Source organism: Dermacentor variabilis, chromosome 3, assembly GCF_050947875.1.
Source record: "Dermacentor variabilis isolate Ectoservices chromosome 3, ASM5094787v1, whole genome shotgun sequence".
Taxonomy (NCBI): domain Eukaryota; kingdom Metazoa; phylum Arthropoda; class Arachnida; order Ixodida; family Ixodidae; genus Dermacentor; species Dermacentor variabilis.
In genome coordinates, this window is record NC_134570.1 from 20,300,001 (window position 1) to 20,318,199 (window position 18,199).

The 18,199-nt window shown below is 45.3% G+C and overlaps 1 protein-coding gene across 1 annotated transcript in view; it reads left to right on the forward strand.

Annotated features, from left to right (window-relative positions):
• Positions 1-18,199, forward strand: part of LOC142575241 (uncharacterized) — a 62,011-nt gene that overhangs the window by 1,136 nt on the left and 42,676 nt on the right. The window contains exons 2-3 of the mRNA XM_075684422.1: positions 8,599-8,677; positions 13,540-13,656. Of these exons, the coding sequence (XP_075540537.1) occupies positions 8,599-8,677; positions 13,540-13,656 (196 nt within the window). The remainder of the gene's footprint in view (positions 1-8,598; positions 8,678-13,539; positions 13,657-18,199) is intronic.

The window sequence follows — 18,199 nt, forward strand, 5'->3', positions numbered from 1 at the left end:
CTTTAAGGTTGTACCTCGGTTGTGCCTCCTGCTCATACTTGGCTGTAGATTTCTGTTCTAATTCGTTTGGCTGTTCAGAATTGTTTAGCACCATTCGTGTCGCTTTCATGCACGTGAAAGGGGATAACTGTCGACAACACAGTCTAACTATTTCTTTGTTTACATTTCGGTAAATATAAAGGTCGTAGTCTTGTTTCTTTTTATAACGAATGAACTATAGGCTTGTGAATATATAGCACGTAGGTTCGTGAAGAGGAAGTAAAGAATTCTCAAGGGGACAAAGAGGGGAGGTTGGCTAATGTAAGCAGCGGCTGGCAACGCCGTGCTGGGGCAAGAAGGCGAAGGGGGGGGGGAAGGACAAATGGACACAAATACGAGAGACTGATAAAAATAAACGAAGCTATGGGCACATTAATGTAGAATATGACTGTCACTCAGTTCGATGTCCCCATGAAGCGGACCAAATTGGGTAAATAAAACTTTCTGCGCCTAGGACTGTTTCGACCAGTGTGCAAACATTCTCTCTTATCACAAGGGAAGACTGCTCGTGAAGAGTTGTCGCTTGACCTGTATGAGGTCGAAGGCGCTGAGTCATGCTCTCTAAAGGGCTGCAGAAAATAGCGCCTCTTCCTCTTCACGATCTCTCTCTCTCTCGGAGGCCGAAGTCCTTTTGCGTCGTTCAAGTGGTGACAACGTTCATCCCAAAGTTGACTGGTGTTGGTCAGCAACTCCAAGTTGCAACAAGTTGCCTACAGGCAGAGTTAAAAAACACAAGAACATCTTGTGTACATTCGTATAACTTTCGTTAAACCAGTCGCTCGATAATAACAAGCAAACAAAGTATAACGATAAAAATACAGAGTGTTTCAGCGAACACTTTCAAAGCGGTCTGTGGCAGATGGCACAATTCTAGTCCATGAGCCGGTCTACTCGAAAAGGCGGACATTACTCAAAAAAAGAAAGAAAAAGAAAATTGAAATCTATAATTGACTAATTAACCAAAATTTACTAATTAGGTTTCTAACTAATTACCTTATGGCACCATATTACAATTTACAAATTCTAGCAGGTGAGACTGCAAGACATCCATTTGAAAATGTTCTGTGGATGTCACTATTTACGAGATGTGCACCGTCACACTTGCGGTAAGAATGCACTGTTGTTCGACATACTTTCTTAACAAAACATCGTTTTATGCATTGGCGCACAAAAGTAACTGGAACGCCAATGCATTTCACCACAAAGTTCGGGAATTAGTATCTCGAAACTGGTGTCATCTTGAGAATTCGTTCCAAGTGGATCCGCCTAGCGAAAACCCAGGCTAGAATTTGTAAATTGCAATATTTGCCATAAGGTGATTAGCTAAAAACTTAAAGTGACTTTTTGTTAACTAATTGATAATGCATTATTTTCTTTTTGCAAGTAATGTGCGCCCCTTCGAGCAGACCAGCTCATGGACTACAATTGTGCTATCTGCCACAGGCAATGAAAAAAAAAATTTTAAGTATTCGCCGATACACCCGGTTTAGAAACGTGCATAAATAAACATTAGGACACGAAGCATCATATATCGGCATCGGAAAAATTATAATGCAAGAAACCCGGCGTAGTGCAACAATCGTTATTAGAAGCACCGTTGAAGTGATCGATGGAGTGTCATTTGGAAGTCACCAGGGTAACATAGAGACGCGCTCTGACTCATAACTTAGCAACCAGGCAATATGCTTTTTAAAAAAAGAAATCTCATAAGGTAACTGAAGTAGATATGTATCTTCAAGTATTTTGTTTGGCGCAGCAGTACACCTATGAAACATATACCCGTACCTATGGTTGTATTGAAAGATCACGGGAATTTAATAAGCAGTCCAGGAAAAGTCTGCTAACTTTGAATGTATGCTTGCATTTCGTTTGCAGAAAGAAAGAAACAAAGAAAGAAAGAAAGAAAGAAAGAAAGAAAGAAAGAAAGAAAGAAAGAAAGAAAGAAAGAAGGTTGCCTATAGCTAAAAAAACCATGCCTGATTCTGCCGCTGTTATTGCTCCAATTGTTTCTTTTTTGTTGCTACCAGGAAAACAAGATAAGTACGCTAGTTCTTCAGGAACTTTATAATCAACTTGCGTCAATAGATCTGTTGTGTTTCTAGGCGACGGTGCGTTCTCTTTTGTACTGACTTTCATGCTGCGAGCGCTGAGAATGTTCATTGTACCTGAACTGCTTTATTTTTTTTTTAATTATGGGGTTTTGCGCGCCAAAACCACTTTCTGATTATGAGGCACGCCGTAGCGGGGCACTCCGGAAATTTGGAGCACCTGGGGTCCTTTAAGGTGCACCTAAATCTAAGTGTACGGGTGTTTTCGCATTTCGCCCCCACCGATATGCGGCTCCGTGGCAGGGAACTGTTCTTTCTTTTTTTGTTTATGTTGGGTGTATGTGACAGACGTATCTCGGAACTCGATATTTTTAATAATTGCTCGCTGAAAATAGCGTGATTCTGCGTCTCCAGGTGGACGACTTGAAGATGCGGCCCCGACTTGCACGACAAATCGCAACGTTCGCTTAGCTACTGAACAAAGATACACTGACTTTTTTTTTTCAATGCGGAGGCTAAGGACTTTGACCAGAGAGCAGTAAAGTCTGTTCGTATGAGTACTCCAAATCAGTTAGTGTATAATTTACACAGCGCTGTGTTGTGCTTTCTCGCAGCTGTTATAATTTTCTCGGTTGTCCAACAGACTAATAGTATGCGGCGTCACTTCAACGCGTCCTATACACCTGATAAGTACATAGGGATGTACAGCACATAGGTAGAAGCACTAATCAGAATATGTTTTTGTGTCCGGTTCTGAGCTGGTTAGCTGCGGAGAAGATAATGAGTCGTATTCACGCAAGTTCAGCCATAACAATGTTTGCATTCGTACTTCCTTTCATACTTTTCCGTCCTGTATAGCGTATACAGGTCGTTCAAGATTGTATTTTACATATGGACGTAGGCTGTATCATGTGAACACATACTATGTCACCTTGCCGAGTGGACATTAAGCGCTCTCATTAGGTTTCTTAACTTAACGAAGTGATTAATATGCAATGTTCAATTAATAGCAATATGCAATGAATAAACGTGCCAACATACTGACTTCGAAACAAACGTTCGGACTGCATCAGGATAACCGATACGTAGGACCAAATACAGTTTGAACGTCTCTTAAAGGAGTGAACTTTGCACGAATTCATCAAAGATGGAAAACACTTTTGCGCAAGTATGTTGCTGCAGCGGCTGTAAGGTTGGGAAAGAGGGTTAATAGTTGTCTTTCTTCCTCCATTATGATTAATCACAGGAATGTACTGCTAATATTTGCTGGATAACGCGCTCGAAAGCAAGACGTCTGTCTCACAAGCCCACCATGATCTCAAAGACACATAGGCCAGTCGCGATAACTGTCTTTGGTTTTCTTTTTTCACATCAGTTGATAAACTCTTATCACGTCTGGCTCGTCAGGGTGCAGCGCCTCTGTTACGCAGACCTAGAATGGAGCATGTGATGTGTGGTGCGCCTTTTTTGCTTAACTAGGCGGCTTTCACAACACATATCTCGGTGGCAGGGCGGACTTTTAAAAAGCGAAGTTTTTCTTTGCCAACATCTCCGGGTTTTCATGACCGTGGATGCTACGGCGTGTCTGCTCTCTTGCCGGATAGGCCAACCAATCAAAGCGGAGGACGCGCGCGACGTCACCACCGCCTTGATTCTTGCACCACCGACAGATGACGCTCGGTTCCACGCATCCGCGGCTGCGGCCGTGCGAAAACAAACAAACAAACAAACAAACAAACAAACAAACAAACAAACAAACAAACAAACAAACAAACAAACAAACAAACAAACAAACAAACAAACAAACAAACAAACAAACAAACAAACAACAACAACAGAAAAAAGCCCAGGACTCCCCGCGATCTATTGCACTTGTCTGCTTCGTTTACGAGACGTTGCATTAGCCTCTCTACAATGTCTGATTAAAGCATTCCGTGTCACTTTGTGCGCACATTCAATAAACACAAACTCGTGTTTCGACTCTTTATGCACTCAAACAAAGCTTCACTATATATAGATTCCAACTCGTTGGATCTGCTACCTTTCTTTTTTTCTGGTTCCCTGGATTGCCCTTTGTCTCTGTCGCTTTCTCTGCTTCGGGGCTTACACTTGCATAGGAAATTGCATATCACCAAATACGAAAGTCAAGCACTATACTGGTGAATGCCACACCTAGTCGTGGAGGCTACTCGATGGGAAAGGCACAAATGTGCAAGTTAGTGCCGTCCGAGCGTTTACCATCAAGGAAGGCGTGCTGGCTTATGCCTGCGAAGTCAGAGAGGAGAAGTACTGAAGTCCTGTACCGTCCTCAGCTAAAGAGGGGGGGGGGGGTGCTCAGTTGCAAGCTTTAAAAGCTCCGCTGAGCGTTTCAGAGACGAGACAAACTTTAAGGCGTACAACATCGCACGTGTGTTGACATTACGACATGTTATACGGATGTTCGATGGCGGCGACACATCTCCACTGATTCCCTTTCTTTCGTCGGCGCGCGTTCGTGCCTTCGATAAAACACTTGAGGAGGAGGAGGGGTCCAAATTAATAATATTCTTCTTCTCGTCTTCGACAGCGAAGTCCTTAACGCTATGCTCGCCAAACTAGAAGCTACAGACGCAAGAAATGTTGAATTTGAAAAGGATACCAAGCATCAGCTGAATGGCATTGCCGAAAAAATTTATGAACTTGCCAAACGCGTGTCCACTCTTGAAACTGCCGTCAAAGACGTGGACAGGTTGAAAATAACTGTTACCGAAACATCTTCGACGATTAATTCATTGCAAATAAAAATAGACCAGCTATCGGACAACCCGGATGACCTAGAGAACAGATCTAGGCGAAAAAATCTGATTGGGAAGGGACTTCCAGAGGGGCAAACGGAGACTTCGGATGAAACCGAACAAGTTATTCGAATTTTTTTAAAAAGCAAAGTGGGTCTCCAAGTAGGAAACGTCAAACGCGCACACCGTCTGGGGCGTCCGAAAAGTGGTTTCAACAGGCTGGTCATCATCCGGTTTCTGAACTTCAAAAGCAAACACGAAGTTTTCGCGAACTCATCGAAGCTGAAAAGCACAAAGTTAAGAAAGTGTGGTTCGAGGATGACTTCTCGTTTAAGATGCGTGCAATCAGAAAGCGGTTGTGGGATTTCGGAAAACAATTCCACGATCAGGGGCAAAAAGTACGACTCAAGTTTGACAAGCTTTCAGCTAACGGCCAAACATACATTTTTGATTCTGCCTCTGGCACTGTCGTCCCCTTGGCAAACATGTCATCTCAATCCACACAACCCTGTGGCTCGCAATGTCATGACAAGGCGACACCTGTAAAACCTAAAAACAAGCCGAAAAACGTTCTTTCGCTCTCATTTTTGTTTTCCAACTTCCGCAGTATTTTATCTAAGCAACATGACCTTACCTGTTCTACGACCGCGTGTGCAACTTACATTTCAGTAGGCATTGAGGCATGGCTCAGTAGTGACGCACCGGACTGTGTATTGAATATTCATTCCGAATTGAACACATGCAGAAAAGACAGCTGTACAGCTCGTGGTGGTGGTGTTCTTGCGACTGTTCGAAAATCAATTCACTGTGAAAGTGTGCTTGTGCCATTATCTTACATTGAAACCTGCTGGGTCATTGTACGCTACAGTTCATCACATTCTTCCGTTCTTATCGATGTTTGCTATCGTCCTCCAGTCCCCGATTCTAATTTCATTCCATGCTTGACCTCTGAATTAGAAGACATTCGAAACAGGTTTCCTCGCGTCCCTATCATTTAAACAGGACACTTCAACTAGAATCGATTAAAGCAACAATTCCGTTTTCAGCTCTAGCTCGCACAAAAAAGAATGTCAAAATTTTCTTCACACTCTGAACCTGTTTTCATTACACCAGATCGTGAAAGAACCCACACGCGACACCGCCATTCTTGATCGTGTATGTACCACTCATCGTGACGCTATTTCTGCTAATTTTCTGGAAGAAATCAGTGATCACAAGTTAATCCAGTTTAATGATCAATTTAGCCCTGATTTCCACAAGAAACTAATCCAGCGAAAATATATTTATGACTATTCTAAAGCAAATATTTCCGCAGTCAGTAGGTTTCTTAATGACTCCTTGTCACCTTTAGAGCATGACATCAGAAACCTTTCTGTTGAGGAAAACTGGTCCCTATTCAAGTACATAATTTTGCGCCTCAGGAACATGTTTATCCCAGAACTTCGTATTTGTCCCAGCATGAAAAGCCCTTGGTTTACCCAGCATTTGAAACGCGCTTACCGCACTGATATGCATACTAACAAGGCTGATGTCTGGGTTAAATACAGAGATATTCATTCTTCAATACCACATTACCAGGAATTCTAATAACTAATCCCAAGCACTTTTGGAAAATAGACAACCGTGGAAAGTCTAGAACTCAGTCTATCTTACAGGACGTAGGCCAGCAGCTCTCCCCTGTCAAGACCGCTAACCAACTCAATAAGTCATTTGCCAGAGTGTTTACTACTGAAAGGATCGTGTTCCCATCATGTATCCTGCCTCATTCTCAGTGTGTTGGTATGTCGGATGCGGTTGTGACTCCGGAGGGAGCTTTAAAAGCCATACACCGTCTTCCTAATAAACCGAGTCTTGGTCCTGACGGTATAAGCTCTAAATAACTAAAGGTTACTGCTCCACACCCATCCGCTTTTCTGTGTATGCTTTTTCGGCAATCTATAGATGACAGTACTCTGCCATATGACTGGAAACTCGCGCACGTCATTCCCGTCTACAACTCCGGCACTCGCGACGACTGCGGTAACTACAGACCGATGTCATTAACGTCAATACCATGTAAGATCATGGAGCACATTCTTTACAGTAACATCATGCAACGCTTAGTAAATGACAATAAGATTTTTCCGAACCACCATGGCTTTCAGTGAGGGAAATCCTGTGAAACGCAGCTTTTTGAACTCATCACAGATATTCACTCGGTTATTCACTCATTAGGTCAGATTGATGCTCTGTTCATATATTGTTCTAATGCATTCGACCGGGTTCCTCATCACCGCCTACACGTAAAACTTCAAACTTTTAATCTTAATGAAGACATTTTAAGTTGGATTCATAATTTTTTAACCGATAGATCGCAGGCTGTCCTGCTTGATAACATTATCTCTTCACCTACTGCTGTTAAATGTGGAGTTCCTGAGGTCTTAGGCCCACTATTATTCCTTTTGTACGTTAATGATCTCCCCAATAATATCTGGTCGCAAATTCGTCTTTATGCAGACGACTGTATCATGTATCGTCAGATTAATGAACCTAACGATTCTCTTCTTCTGCAGGCTGATTTGACTACTTTGTCATAATGGTCTGACATGTGGCTAATGTAGATTATTGTTAATAAAACCAAGGCAATGACATTCACTACACGTCGCTCGAAATCATCATTTTCTTATAATATCAACAATGCTGCATTTGAGCCGGTAAATCAGGTTAAATACCTCGGTGTCATCATGTCAAGTAATTTAACATGGAATCAGCACATATACATTACATGACCAGCAAGGCGAGTAAAACAGTAGGACTAATACGTAAAACCCTCTACATGGCTACGCCTGACACAAAGCTTCTGGTGTACAACACTCTAGTCATATCGCAGCTGGAATATGCCTCTATTATTTGGAATCCGCATCAGGCTTACTTAACGCAGTTACTGGAATCATTAAAGAATTGTGCGATTCGTTTTATAACAACTAACTACACACACGACAGTATTACACGCCTTCGAAACACCTTGTATCTTCAAACACTTCAGCAACTAAGACGCATTTCTTCATTACTTCTTCAAACCCTACCACAGCACTTGTACTTTCCGACTAGAACATATTCGCCCTACTTCATACATCTCCCAACGCACTGATCATCCATTCAAAGTATACCTACACCATTGCAGGACTAACTTGTTCAAATTCTCTCCTTTGCTTTTAGCTATTAAATTTTGGAATGAACTGCCGAAAGACGTTCCGTCTATAAAAAATTATGATGCGTTTTGCGCCGCCGTATCTTCTGTATAAGGCCTGCGCTTTTTTTTTTGTTATCTATGAGTGTGCAATAATGCCCCCCCCCCCCCCCCCACCTTTATGTAGTACCCCTGTGGGGTCTTTAATGGCACTGTAAATAAATAAATAAATAAATAAATAACTAAACAAATAAACAAACAAACAAACAAACAAACAAATAAATAAATAAAATATTCCATCGTAAATGAAGTAGCCGCCGCTAGCGTGCGCGCATGTGCGTGCGTGCGTGCGTGCGTTTTACTCATACTTTATTCAAGAACCACGAGAGGTTTAGGGACGCGTACAAGAAGCCTTAAAGAGGCTTGTCTAGGTACATGTCCCCTACATGATGTACAGGGAAAAGTACGGACTGTATAAAACAGAAATACAAGTTGCAGTTGGATGAAACAAGGATATCGCCGCCACTTTATTTATCGCCTGAAACACCATGGGTCTTTTCTGTTTCAGGTGCCAGTGCTGGAGGAATTCTGCTTCACCTCGAAAGAGTACTGCGGGCCTGGGGACCCGGGACATCCGGGGAAACCGGGTGATGTATTATGCGGTAGCAGTCGCGTAAAGACAAACATGCAGGCAGTACCAACAGACAGGCATGAAAAAAGAAGCGAGGACGAAGCGTTAAGACGGTGTATATGGTTATGGCCGTGACATGTTCACTCTCTGAGCCCTATCACCAGCGTAAAACGAACACAAGCTCAACAAAAACGACGATGCCCGTGATAACAATAGCTTATATAATGTTGAAAACTTCTAATGATGATGTGTGCTCGGACGGGCTGCGCACCTTAAATTCACAGAGCTTATAAGAATGTTCCAAATACTGTCTAGAACCAAGAAAAATTTCAAGAATGCAGACAAATAAAGGAAGAGGAAACGCCCGCGTGATAAGATATAAAGCTTTTGCGGAAACATGATCCAATATAAGATTGCATCTCCTGTAGCGATGAGATGCAACCTCCATCGCGGCAGCGCTGACCTGCAGGCCGACTGCCACCTCCGGCGACGACGACTTTTTAGGACTTCTCCACGACCTTCCTTTGCAGCACCTCTTTAGCACGCAGCTGAATCAGGCAACTGTCACTGTTACCAAAATTTTACAGCGTGTGTCGCTAAGAGCTTATCCACGATCGTTCGCGTTGTGTGTCTCAAGAGTCTGTCACGTATTGCGTGCGTGTGGGTGGTATTGTACAATCGCCGCAAGCACGGAAGGTGTCTTGCGGTGAAACTTTGCAGGAATGGAGCAGACCTCGTAGAGACGCCAATGAGAGTACTACATAGCACGTGGGAAAATCCTAAGTAAGGAGGCCCCCCAAAATTATTAAAATTAAATTCTAGGATTTTACGCGCCAAAACCGCGATACGATTATAAGACACGCCGTAGTGGGGGGCTTCTTCAAAATTTTGACCACGTGGGGTTCTTGAACGCACACCCAATCGCCGCACACTGGTGTTTTTGCATTTCGCCCTCATGAAAAGGCGGCCACCATGGCCACTATGCCACCACGGCGGGTAGAAATATTCTTGCCTGATGGATTGACAAAATTTCTGTTTTTTAAAGGTGGCTTATAGTACATATGATCCATACTGCTTCTTACAAGCATGACAAACACACGCACACGCACACGCACACGCACACACTATCGCAAAATCTTTTCAGTATGCAAGATTACCAACTAGCCCAGCAGGTAACTCTTCTATAATATATATATATATATATATATATATATATATATATATATATATATATATATATATATATATATATATATATATATATATATATATATATAAGCACACACGCACGCACACGCACGGCGGTCACAGCAGGTGATGCTACTAAGGCAAAATTAAAGGAAAGGATGTTAAAGTAGAATGGTGTCCGAGGTCTAGTCATTTAATTTGAAAGCAAAATAAGCTCAAAGGTGAACATACGCTAGTTACTTATACAAGAATAAGGAGAGCGCGATGAGCTTGATCGCGTCGACACACGTAACCACGCGGGTACAAACATTCGTCGAGTGTGGTACACCGCATGCGACGGAGATGATAGAGAGTTTTAGAATAGGGGCCCCAAACCGTTTTGGGGCCCCAAAGAAACAGCGTCGAAGCCACTGCGCATGCGCGAGACGCAAACTGCGTGTGGGTTTTGCCTTGGGAACGCTATTTCACCGATTTAGCGGGAGCTGAAATAGCGTTCCCAAAAGCTTCCCATCGAAGCGACGGCTCTAACCTAGCACCAAACGGGGTTCGATTCGCGGTAACGCGTGAAGTTCGCTAGCTAGGAGAAGTGACTGCAGTTATCGCTTTCTCTCAACTAGCGTGTGTTATGAAGATTGATTCATTAGACGCCGCTGATTCCGAATTCGAGTGTGGATATTATGGCTCGTAGGCCTAACACGACTATGCTTGGCTGGTGAAGGCGCGTAAAGTTGGTTTTGTTGCTCAAAACTAAGCACAACTAATTGTTTGCTGCTTGAAGAATAACCTCTAAATTGTAATTAAACGCGAACACACGCAAGTCAAGATTACTATTCATATCATAAAATGGAATATTTTATTTAATTATTTCTAATAGTTTTTCTTTGACGCCGCAGTGGCGCTGTCAGCGCAAGACGCTATCCGCAAACGCAAAGCCCTATTCTAAATCTCTTCACTCCTACGTGCCCCAACGCTAACACCCGCAAAGCTCTTTGGGGCCCCAAACTATTGGGGCCCCTATTCTAAAACTCTCTGATATATCCCCCTCTCTAGCGACGTGCGCTGCGCAATGAAAGCGGCGCGCTTCATGTCAGGTGCTGAAGTGCCTCGCAGCAACCGCAAGAAGTACACGACGGAATGGACACACGTCCTTCTCGGTATAAACACTCGCAAACGTGCACGCAGCCAACAGTTAGCTTGATTAGTTCCATTTGCGATACGATGGCCGGGATGGTGCTCGATCAGGTGGCGCCGAATAAGCAGACGAGCGTCATCAAGCTTGCACAAAATTTCTGGGCGCAGTCACAGTCGTCACGAGTGCAAGTTGAAACCTGCCGATCAGGCTCTTTATTTCGGACAAACGATACGCGTGAAGGTACCTACTGGGCAACGCGACATGCCCCACGTGATGCAAGTTTATTGGCAGAGTCAGTAATGCTGCACACAACATGACAATCGATGAGACTTCGTTGTAGTCTGCTAAGGGCAGCGTGGGAGTCAATCAATCAATGATTGCTTCGCAGTTGTTAATAAGGCTGGATGTGGCATATGAAATATACGTCGTACTTGAATCGAAGGGCTGAAAAAAGCTGCAGAAGCGCCTTTACCGCCACTGTGTACAGGTGCATCTGTGAATACTTCAAGATAATCAGGAAATTTTTCGAACATGTGTGACTGAGCCAATTGGAATATTGCCGGAACAGGCATGTCAGACTTATTGCGTATGTCAAGAACTGGGGGAGGATAACGGTGCGAGTACAAAGGACGCGTGCTTAGTACTTAGTCACGGTGCGTCGATGCCGTTACAAATCATAGTTGTACAAATTTTCCGTGTAGCGCTACTGGCACGTGATTAAAAGGGCTGCGGTATTTAATTGTTTGTGGTGCCTCAGTGGAAATGACGTACACTTTTACTGATGTTCCCCTTTTCCCTACCGATACCTCGCGTGGGATCTACAAACCAGATTACTTTTCTGGTTTACTCCCCACTTTTTATTTTGCTGTTCCCTGACGTGATTTTTATCTCACTGTAATATCATGATAACTTTATCGTGCTATTGACACTTTGTGTGCCTTGGCGCGCTCTTTTTTCCATATCAATTCATTATCATGACAAATTTTCCGCGTTGGTGAATTTTATGCACTTTGCTATGAACTGAACTATTTCAACGTGGGGGGATGCTACTGTACTCGCGGACAACTTTTCTTAGCTATGAAACGAAGGCTACGGAAACTAAGCGCGCCTCTTTCATCGCTGCTGGAAGTAGTACCGCTGTTTTGCTCACGGTTTCTTACGTGGGAAATAGAAAACAATACTTTTTCGTTTTTTACAGCACCTAATTTGAAACGATACGTAATATTCACCAGTCGGCTATTGCTATTTTATTGTATATTTAGTTTGCTCTTTCGAGTTTCCGCACACCCGAGACCGTCGCACCTTTTGCACATTCATCAAACGCAATATGACACCCGTGTCTTCTGGTGAGTCTTCGGCGCTTGCTGTCTCGCCACTCAACTCACCCTGAGAGGCTCGTAACCAACTTTAGCAACAAATGACTGTTGAAACACACACACACAAAAAAAACCTTTTCCAGCGTCTGCGCTGAAACCAAGCGAGCGCATCTGGAAGTCGCAACTTTCGGCATGTGGTACAAACGGGTGAGCCAGCCGACTGCTGCGCCGGCTATACCGACGGCAGCGTCGGTTGTGCATCCAAGTCCTAACCGACGCCACGCAGCTGCTTCGGAGCTCCGACGCAGGCTGCGATGCTCGCTGTTCAGACCTCGGTACATATCGGATAGGAATAAACATTGATTCACGCCGAGTTCATTGTACCTGCCTTCACTGAAGTAAAGAGGTTGTGCGAGGTTGGCGAAACCGAAAGCGGTGCCGAGAGCGCCCGGACTACATTGCGTACGAATACAGTCATGTGCAGGATATCCGCCCCCGTAGCTTTCGCTTCAAAGCCAAGATAGGTTGTCCGCGAGTATAATGCTTACCAAGGTCACGCGCTGACTGTGCATCAAGCAAGATTTGCATAGATATATGCACAACCTTATGTGAACTTCTTAGTATTGAATTCAAGTAGAATGGAAAGTTGGGCGAGTTGGTACGCATTCATTTTCTTTTAGATTTCAGCGTGCACAATCGACAAAGCCATAAAAGCAAGGTACACACGAACACAGGGACCAACGCAGTATACCCCCCTTTATGCTGTTCTTTCCGCACAGTTTCCCCTCACCTCCGCTATTTGTTTGCAGTTTCCTTGAAATAAAGACTTAGTTGCGAGTCGGCGCTTGTGTCCGTCTGTACCTTTATTATGTGGGTTTGTGGATTGCGCTCTGGAATCTACATGAATATGTTCTTAGTATGTTTGTATAGTGTATGTAGTGTGTTCTTTTCACTCTGAGATATTATGACAGCTTTCGATTATTATTTTTTTCCCTCTTTATATGGTTCTCTCGTTTCGTGCTGTTTTAAGCAACGGTTTTGGGATAGTAGGTCCTTCAGAAGGCAAATTTCCCATACTCAACAACAACAACAGCAGCAACAACAACAACAACAACAACAACAACAACAACAACAACAACAACAACAACAACAACAACAACAACAACAACAACAACAACATCAACTTCTCTTTCTGTCTCTGTGCGCATGATTTTTATTAGTGGTCTGCTTGCTCAAGTGCAGGCATTCCGGGCTATCCGGGAGAGAAAGGAGACATGGGGCTGCGAGGACTGCCGGGATTACCGGGAAACCCAGGCCCTGTTGGTCCCGTCGGACCCCCGGGCACGAAGGGAGATAAGGGTGAGATCCTATGGATGCACGTGATGGTTCGCTTGCGCCCACTGTCAACCCTTATGCTCTCGCTGGGCTTCCTGCAATACATTTTCTTTGCGGGCCGCTTCACTGCGCGAAACGCCAAGCGAAGGCTGGTGCAGTAACGACACCGTACCTGTATGTGCCCGCGTTCACTTTACGCAGGTCACTTGACGCTTCCTGTATATCGCTCATTTCTTATTCTAATAAGAGTAAACGCGCAAAAGAAGACAGGACGACAGGAAACATGGACAAGCACTTTACGTCCTGTCTCTTATTTTTTTTTTGCGCTTTCACTCTTATTTGTGTGGTATTCACCAACATATGGACAAGCGCCTTTCCATGTTTGTTGCCGTCCTGTATTCCATTGCGCTTTTACTCTTACTAGACTACGGAGTACTAACTAGTACAAACTGCCACTCTTTTTATATGTCGTTCGGCGTGTAGCTCGCGCAGGTGACGTTGTGCACGTTTGCCATCCTATAGAGGTCCTCTCGTATTCCTGAAGAAACTGGACAGCGAAATGAAGTGTTAAAGAAACCGAAGAAAGACAGCATTTTCGCTCTTTCATGCGCTGTAATCATTCTTGTGCACAAACTCTCGTCTGCAAGAACGTTTGAGGCAGCATTGCGTCGGATGGCTCCGTCAAACGTATGGTCTGCGCTGTTTCGCTCTTCAGCAGATAGCACCACGCAGCAAAATATTCGGCGGAACGTCATAGCCGTCGACTGAGGGCGACAGCGATGACGTTTGTGATGGCGTTAGCGAATGGGTTAGCACTGCTGTCAGAGATATTGCATCTTGACTGTCGCCAGCGATGTACCATGCACGACAGCCCGCGAAGACGACAACGAGTCTCCACTCGAGCATGTAATGGACTATATGTACACATCTTGAAGTATAGTTGAAATCGCTTACGAGCATTCTTCCTGGCGCTTACTTGTAGTTCGTCTTGGTGCTGCAAATAGCGGTTTGCGAAAGGAAATGAACCTCCCCAGTCCAGCTGTGCCTCAATCAAAGCATGACACCACCAGCGCAACTACACGCACCCGTTTTCGTACGAGTCGTTGGTTCGGACTTTCACCGCCGGTGATTTCGGGCAGTCGAGCCGCGGGGCGCGTTCGCCGCCGAACTCTTCGAGGCGCTCGAGTACTGCAGGGGCTCTGGCGGTGCGTCGTATGGGTTGGAAAGTCGCCATAACTATCCCCCTCTTCATCCTTCGCTTAATATAGGGCAGCTGTCTGGCGGAAACTGCAGACCAATTCCTTTCCTTGTCTCCACATGCTATACATATATCTTTCATACCACCCTGTACCCTTCCTATTGTCCCCACTGTGGGGCCAAACCCACGGTGTATTACTCCATACGGGAATGCCCTAACCCTTCAGATGTTCCTCCTATACCCAACCCTACCCTTTCCTCTTGGGGGTCTGCGCTGCTCAGCACAAGCCAGCAGGAACAGCAACGGCTGATCCAGCGGGCTCGCGAAGTCGCGCATGGCAATGGAGCCCTGGAATGAGGGCCCCACTCATTAAAGAAATTTTCTACTTGCTTTGCGAAATAAATGTTTATTCTCTCTCTCGAGGCACCTACGTGCTGCCGCGCGAGCGCGTCTGAAGGTCGCTGTGGTGGAGCGCCCGGAACCGCCCCGCTTTTCGCCCACCGGCAGAGGAGGATGAAAGTTATCTTCCACGCCGGCGCTCGCGCCGCCGGATGAGAACGCATATATGACGAATCGGCTTATACGTATAGCCGCCTATACCTCCGATACAGATGCGGTGGTTAACGGCTTCTCTTTTCTACGGAATTACGCAGTGAAACAACAACCGCCACCTAAATGTCCTCTCTGCAACAAATATAGGCAGGCATTCAGGTGCACCATTCCTTTAGCAAAGCGGACAGCTTTCTAGAAGCGTTCGGCTATATGAGCTTACACTGACAATCGTCGTCGGTGGTTCCTACGCAATACTTTTCAATATAAAAACTAAAGTGCGTTTGCTATCAAATGCTCCAGTGGGAAGTATATTTCTGCCGCTGTACTTGTGCTTGACATGCTCATTGTATCATTGCGCTAGTTTTCGCTGTAGAATCGTAACGGTGGCAGATATATAGGCGACTGAGGTCATTTGCTCCTCGCCTCCTATTTGCGATTAATCGAACTCGGTCCCCAAGAAAGAAGCTGCAAATATGGCTGCCCTTCAAAACTTATGCAACTCGCTCAAGGACGCGTCGGAGGCGCCTCTAAGGACGACCAACAAAGGCAGAAGAGCCAACAGACCCCTCGGGACAGCCGCCTCGCTCCAGCTCCGGTCGCTGCGGGCGTTCCGTCGCGGACGTGCCGAGTTTCATGCGAGTATATTTGCGCTCGCTCAGTATCAAGTGCCTTTCCGTGTTTCACCCACGGTCCGGGCAGCATCAACAGAGACGACCGGGGGTAGCTTACGCTGGCCGAATGGGAACGGCCTTATCGGCTGGCCAGAATGGCCTTCGACGCGCCTCGCGTCGGCTCCCGCAGCATCCGCGCCTGCCCTCAATGCCCGCTACGTGACGCTGTGGGCTTCTTTCTCGGCCACGGTTTCCCATTTGAAAGCCAGGATGACGGCGATGCGAGCCGCGGATAGCGCGCGCCAACCCCGATGCCACTGACATTTCGTCGTCGGACAGACAGCACCAGGCCTACAACAGAAGCTCAAGAACTCTGGGGGCCGCGGTGGAGGAGGGAGAGGGAGTGGGGGGATGTAGGGTGGGAGGGCGAAGAATAATTCCACCTCGAACTCTGACCAGCTAGTTTCATTCGCAGCGTACACCACATCGTCATCATTCTAGTCGACTTGAGCAAATGTTCGAGGCCTTCGGACGTCAGATGGAACCACACTGGTAGAATCAACGCTAGATATTTGATCCAAATGACCTGTTTTGGAGATTTGGAAGCTGCTGTCAGCAAAGTCACCCGTATCTGTTTTACATAGATGTTTGGTAGGCAAATACAGTTCTCAGAAAGCCCTCAGAACATATGTCTTTTTTTTTCCCGAACTGGAGATATTTTGTTTCGCTAGATGTCTCCTGTGGTGACGTATATAGGCGGGCAAGAGGTGACCTTCGCAATAAAAACAGGACGTCTGCACTAACGGTGTCCTAAAAGAATAGAGAAAATAAACCGTTCACTACAGTACATACTCATAAAAATATCGCGCCTCTAACATTCATTTCACGGACGCGCGCATTAGAGTACGCTGCAATCGCTTTCAAACCAGTCATTTAGCATTTGCAGGACGCCTCATGTTGTGAAGCGGTTTGTCAGGCACCAAAGAAAACAAAAAAGGAAACAAATAATCTCAGCACCCGAGAAGGAGCAAATCCCCAGTTGAGCGTGCTTTTAGTGGCAAATCACAACCTTTGCGTTCGCCCTTTGTGTACAGTTATTCTGTGTCTGAAAAGAGCTAAATTCACGCCATAAAGCGAGATTTGTAATTGGAGAAAGCCCGGAACTCGAATCCCTCCACTACCTCCTCAAAGCTAGCACAGGTTTGAAAAAGCTAGGAGCAGCCTAGTGGAAATAGTGGAAATAGTCTAGTAATAGGTCCATTGCGAGCTCCCAAGTGCCTCGAGTGAATGCCAAAGAATCTCCACTACGAGTCCAAGGAACAGCTCCGCTCAGGCATTTAATTGATTGGCCGCCGGGCCTATCACGCAGTCTAGTAATAACATAGGTCCTTGCGATTGTGGCCAGTTCTTCATCTACCCTTAACCGGTATAGCGCTGCTGAAATACCTGAAGTCAACCGAGAACGACCACCTGTTCGCGAGCTTTCCCCTGTGTTGATGTGCCGTCAACGCATGCTCTTTTCTCGTACGCGCAAATTGTTTGCACCGACGCATATTTCTATAGACAGTCCAGCAACGTCATTGGTAACAATGATCCACGTTATAACATACGAAGAATTAGAACCGGCGCAGCTTTAATCTCGGCAATGCGAGTGCTCTTCCATTCCCGCAGACAACAAGCCAAGCAAAAGAAGATGAACGTCCACCACCTGACCCACTCTGACATCGGAAAACACAAAAACACAAGGCAAATAAAGGCGCGTACCCATACAAGGCAGCCAATGCCCGGCAACATGCCAATCTGGAGCAACTTAATACACCCGCCAAAGCGCACAGGGGCCTATTTTTTGGTAAACACAGTGGCTTAATTTTGAATAATTGCAAAGCTATTACCCAGCGGTCCATACAAGATGCAGGAATCTACAAAAGGCGAAATACCCACCTCGTGTTTTGTATGTCAAACTTTGTGCGCTTTGCCTTCTGTGCGACTCCCCGTTGACAACTAAAATAAAATAAATTTAATGCTGTGCAATCGTGTTAAGGAAGGACGTAGTCGTAACCACAGTTACCCCTCGAACCACAGACATCACGCACAGTTTTCTGCACCCCAAGTAGACAAAAGTGATTAAAACAACCAGTGGAGGACCAAAGAAAGTGCGACGCTTATGATCGCGTTAACACGGGAGTTTTCCGCAGCTCGATATTGA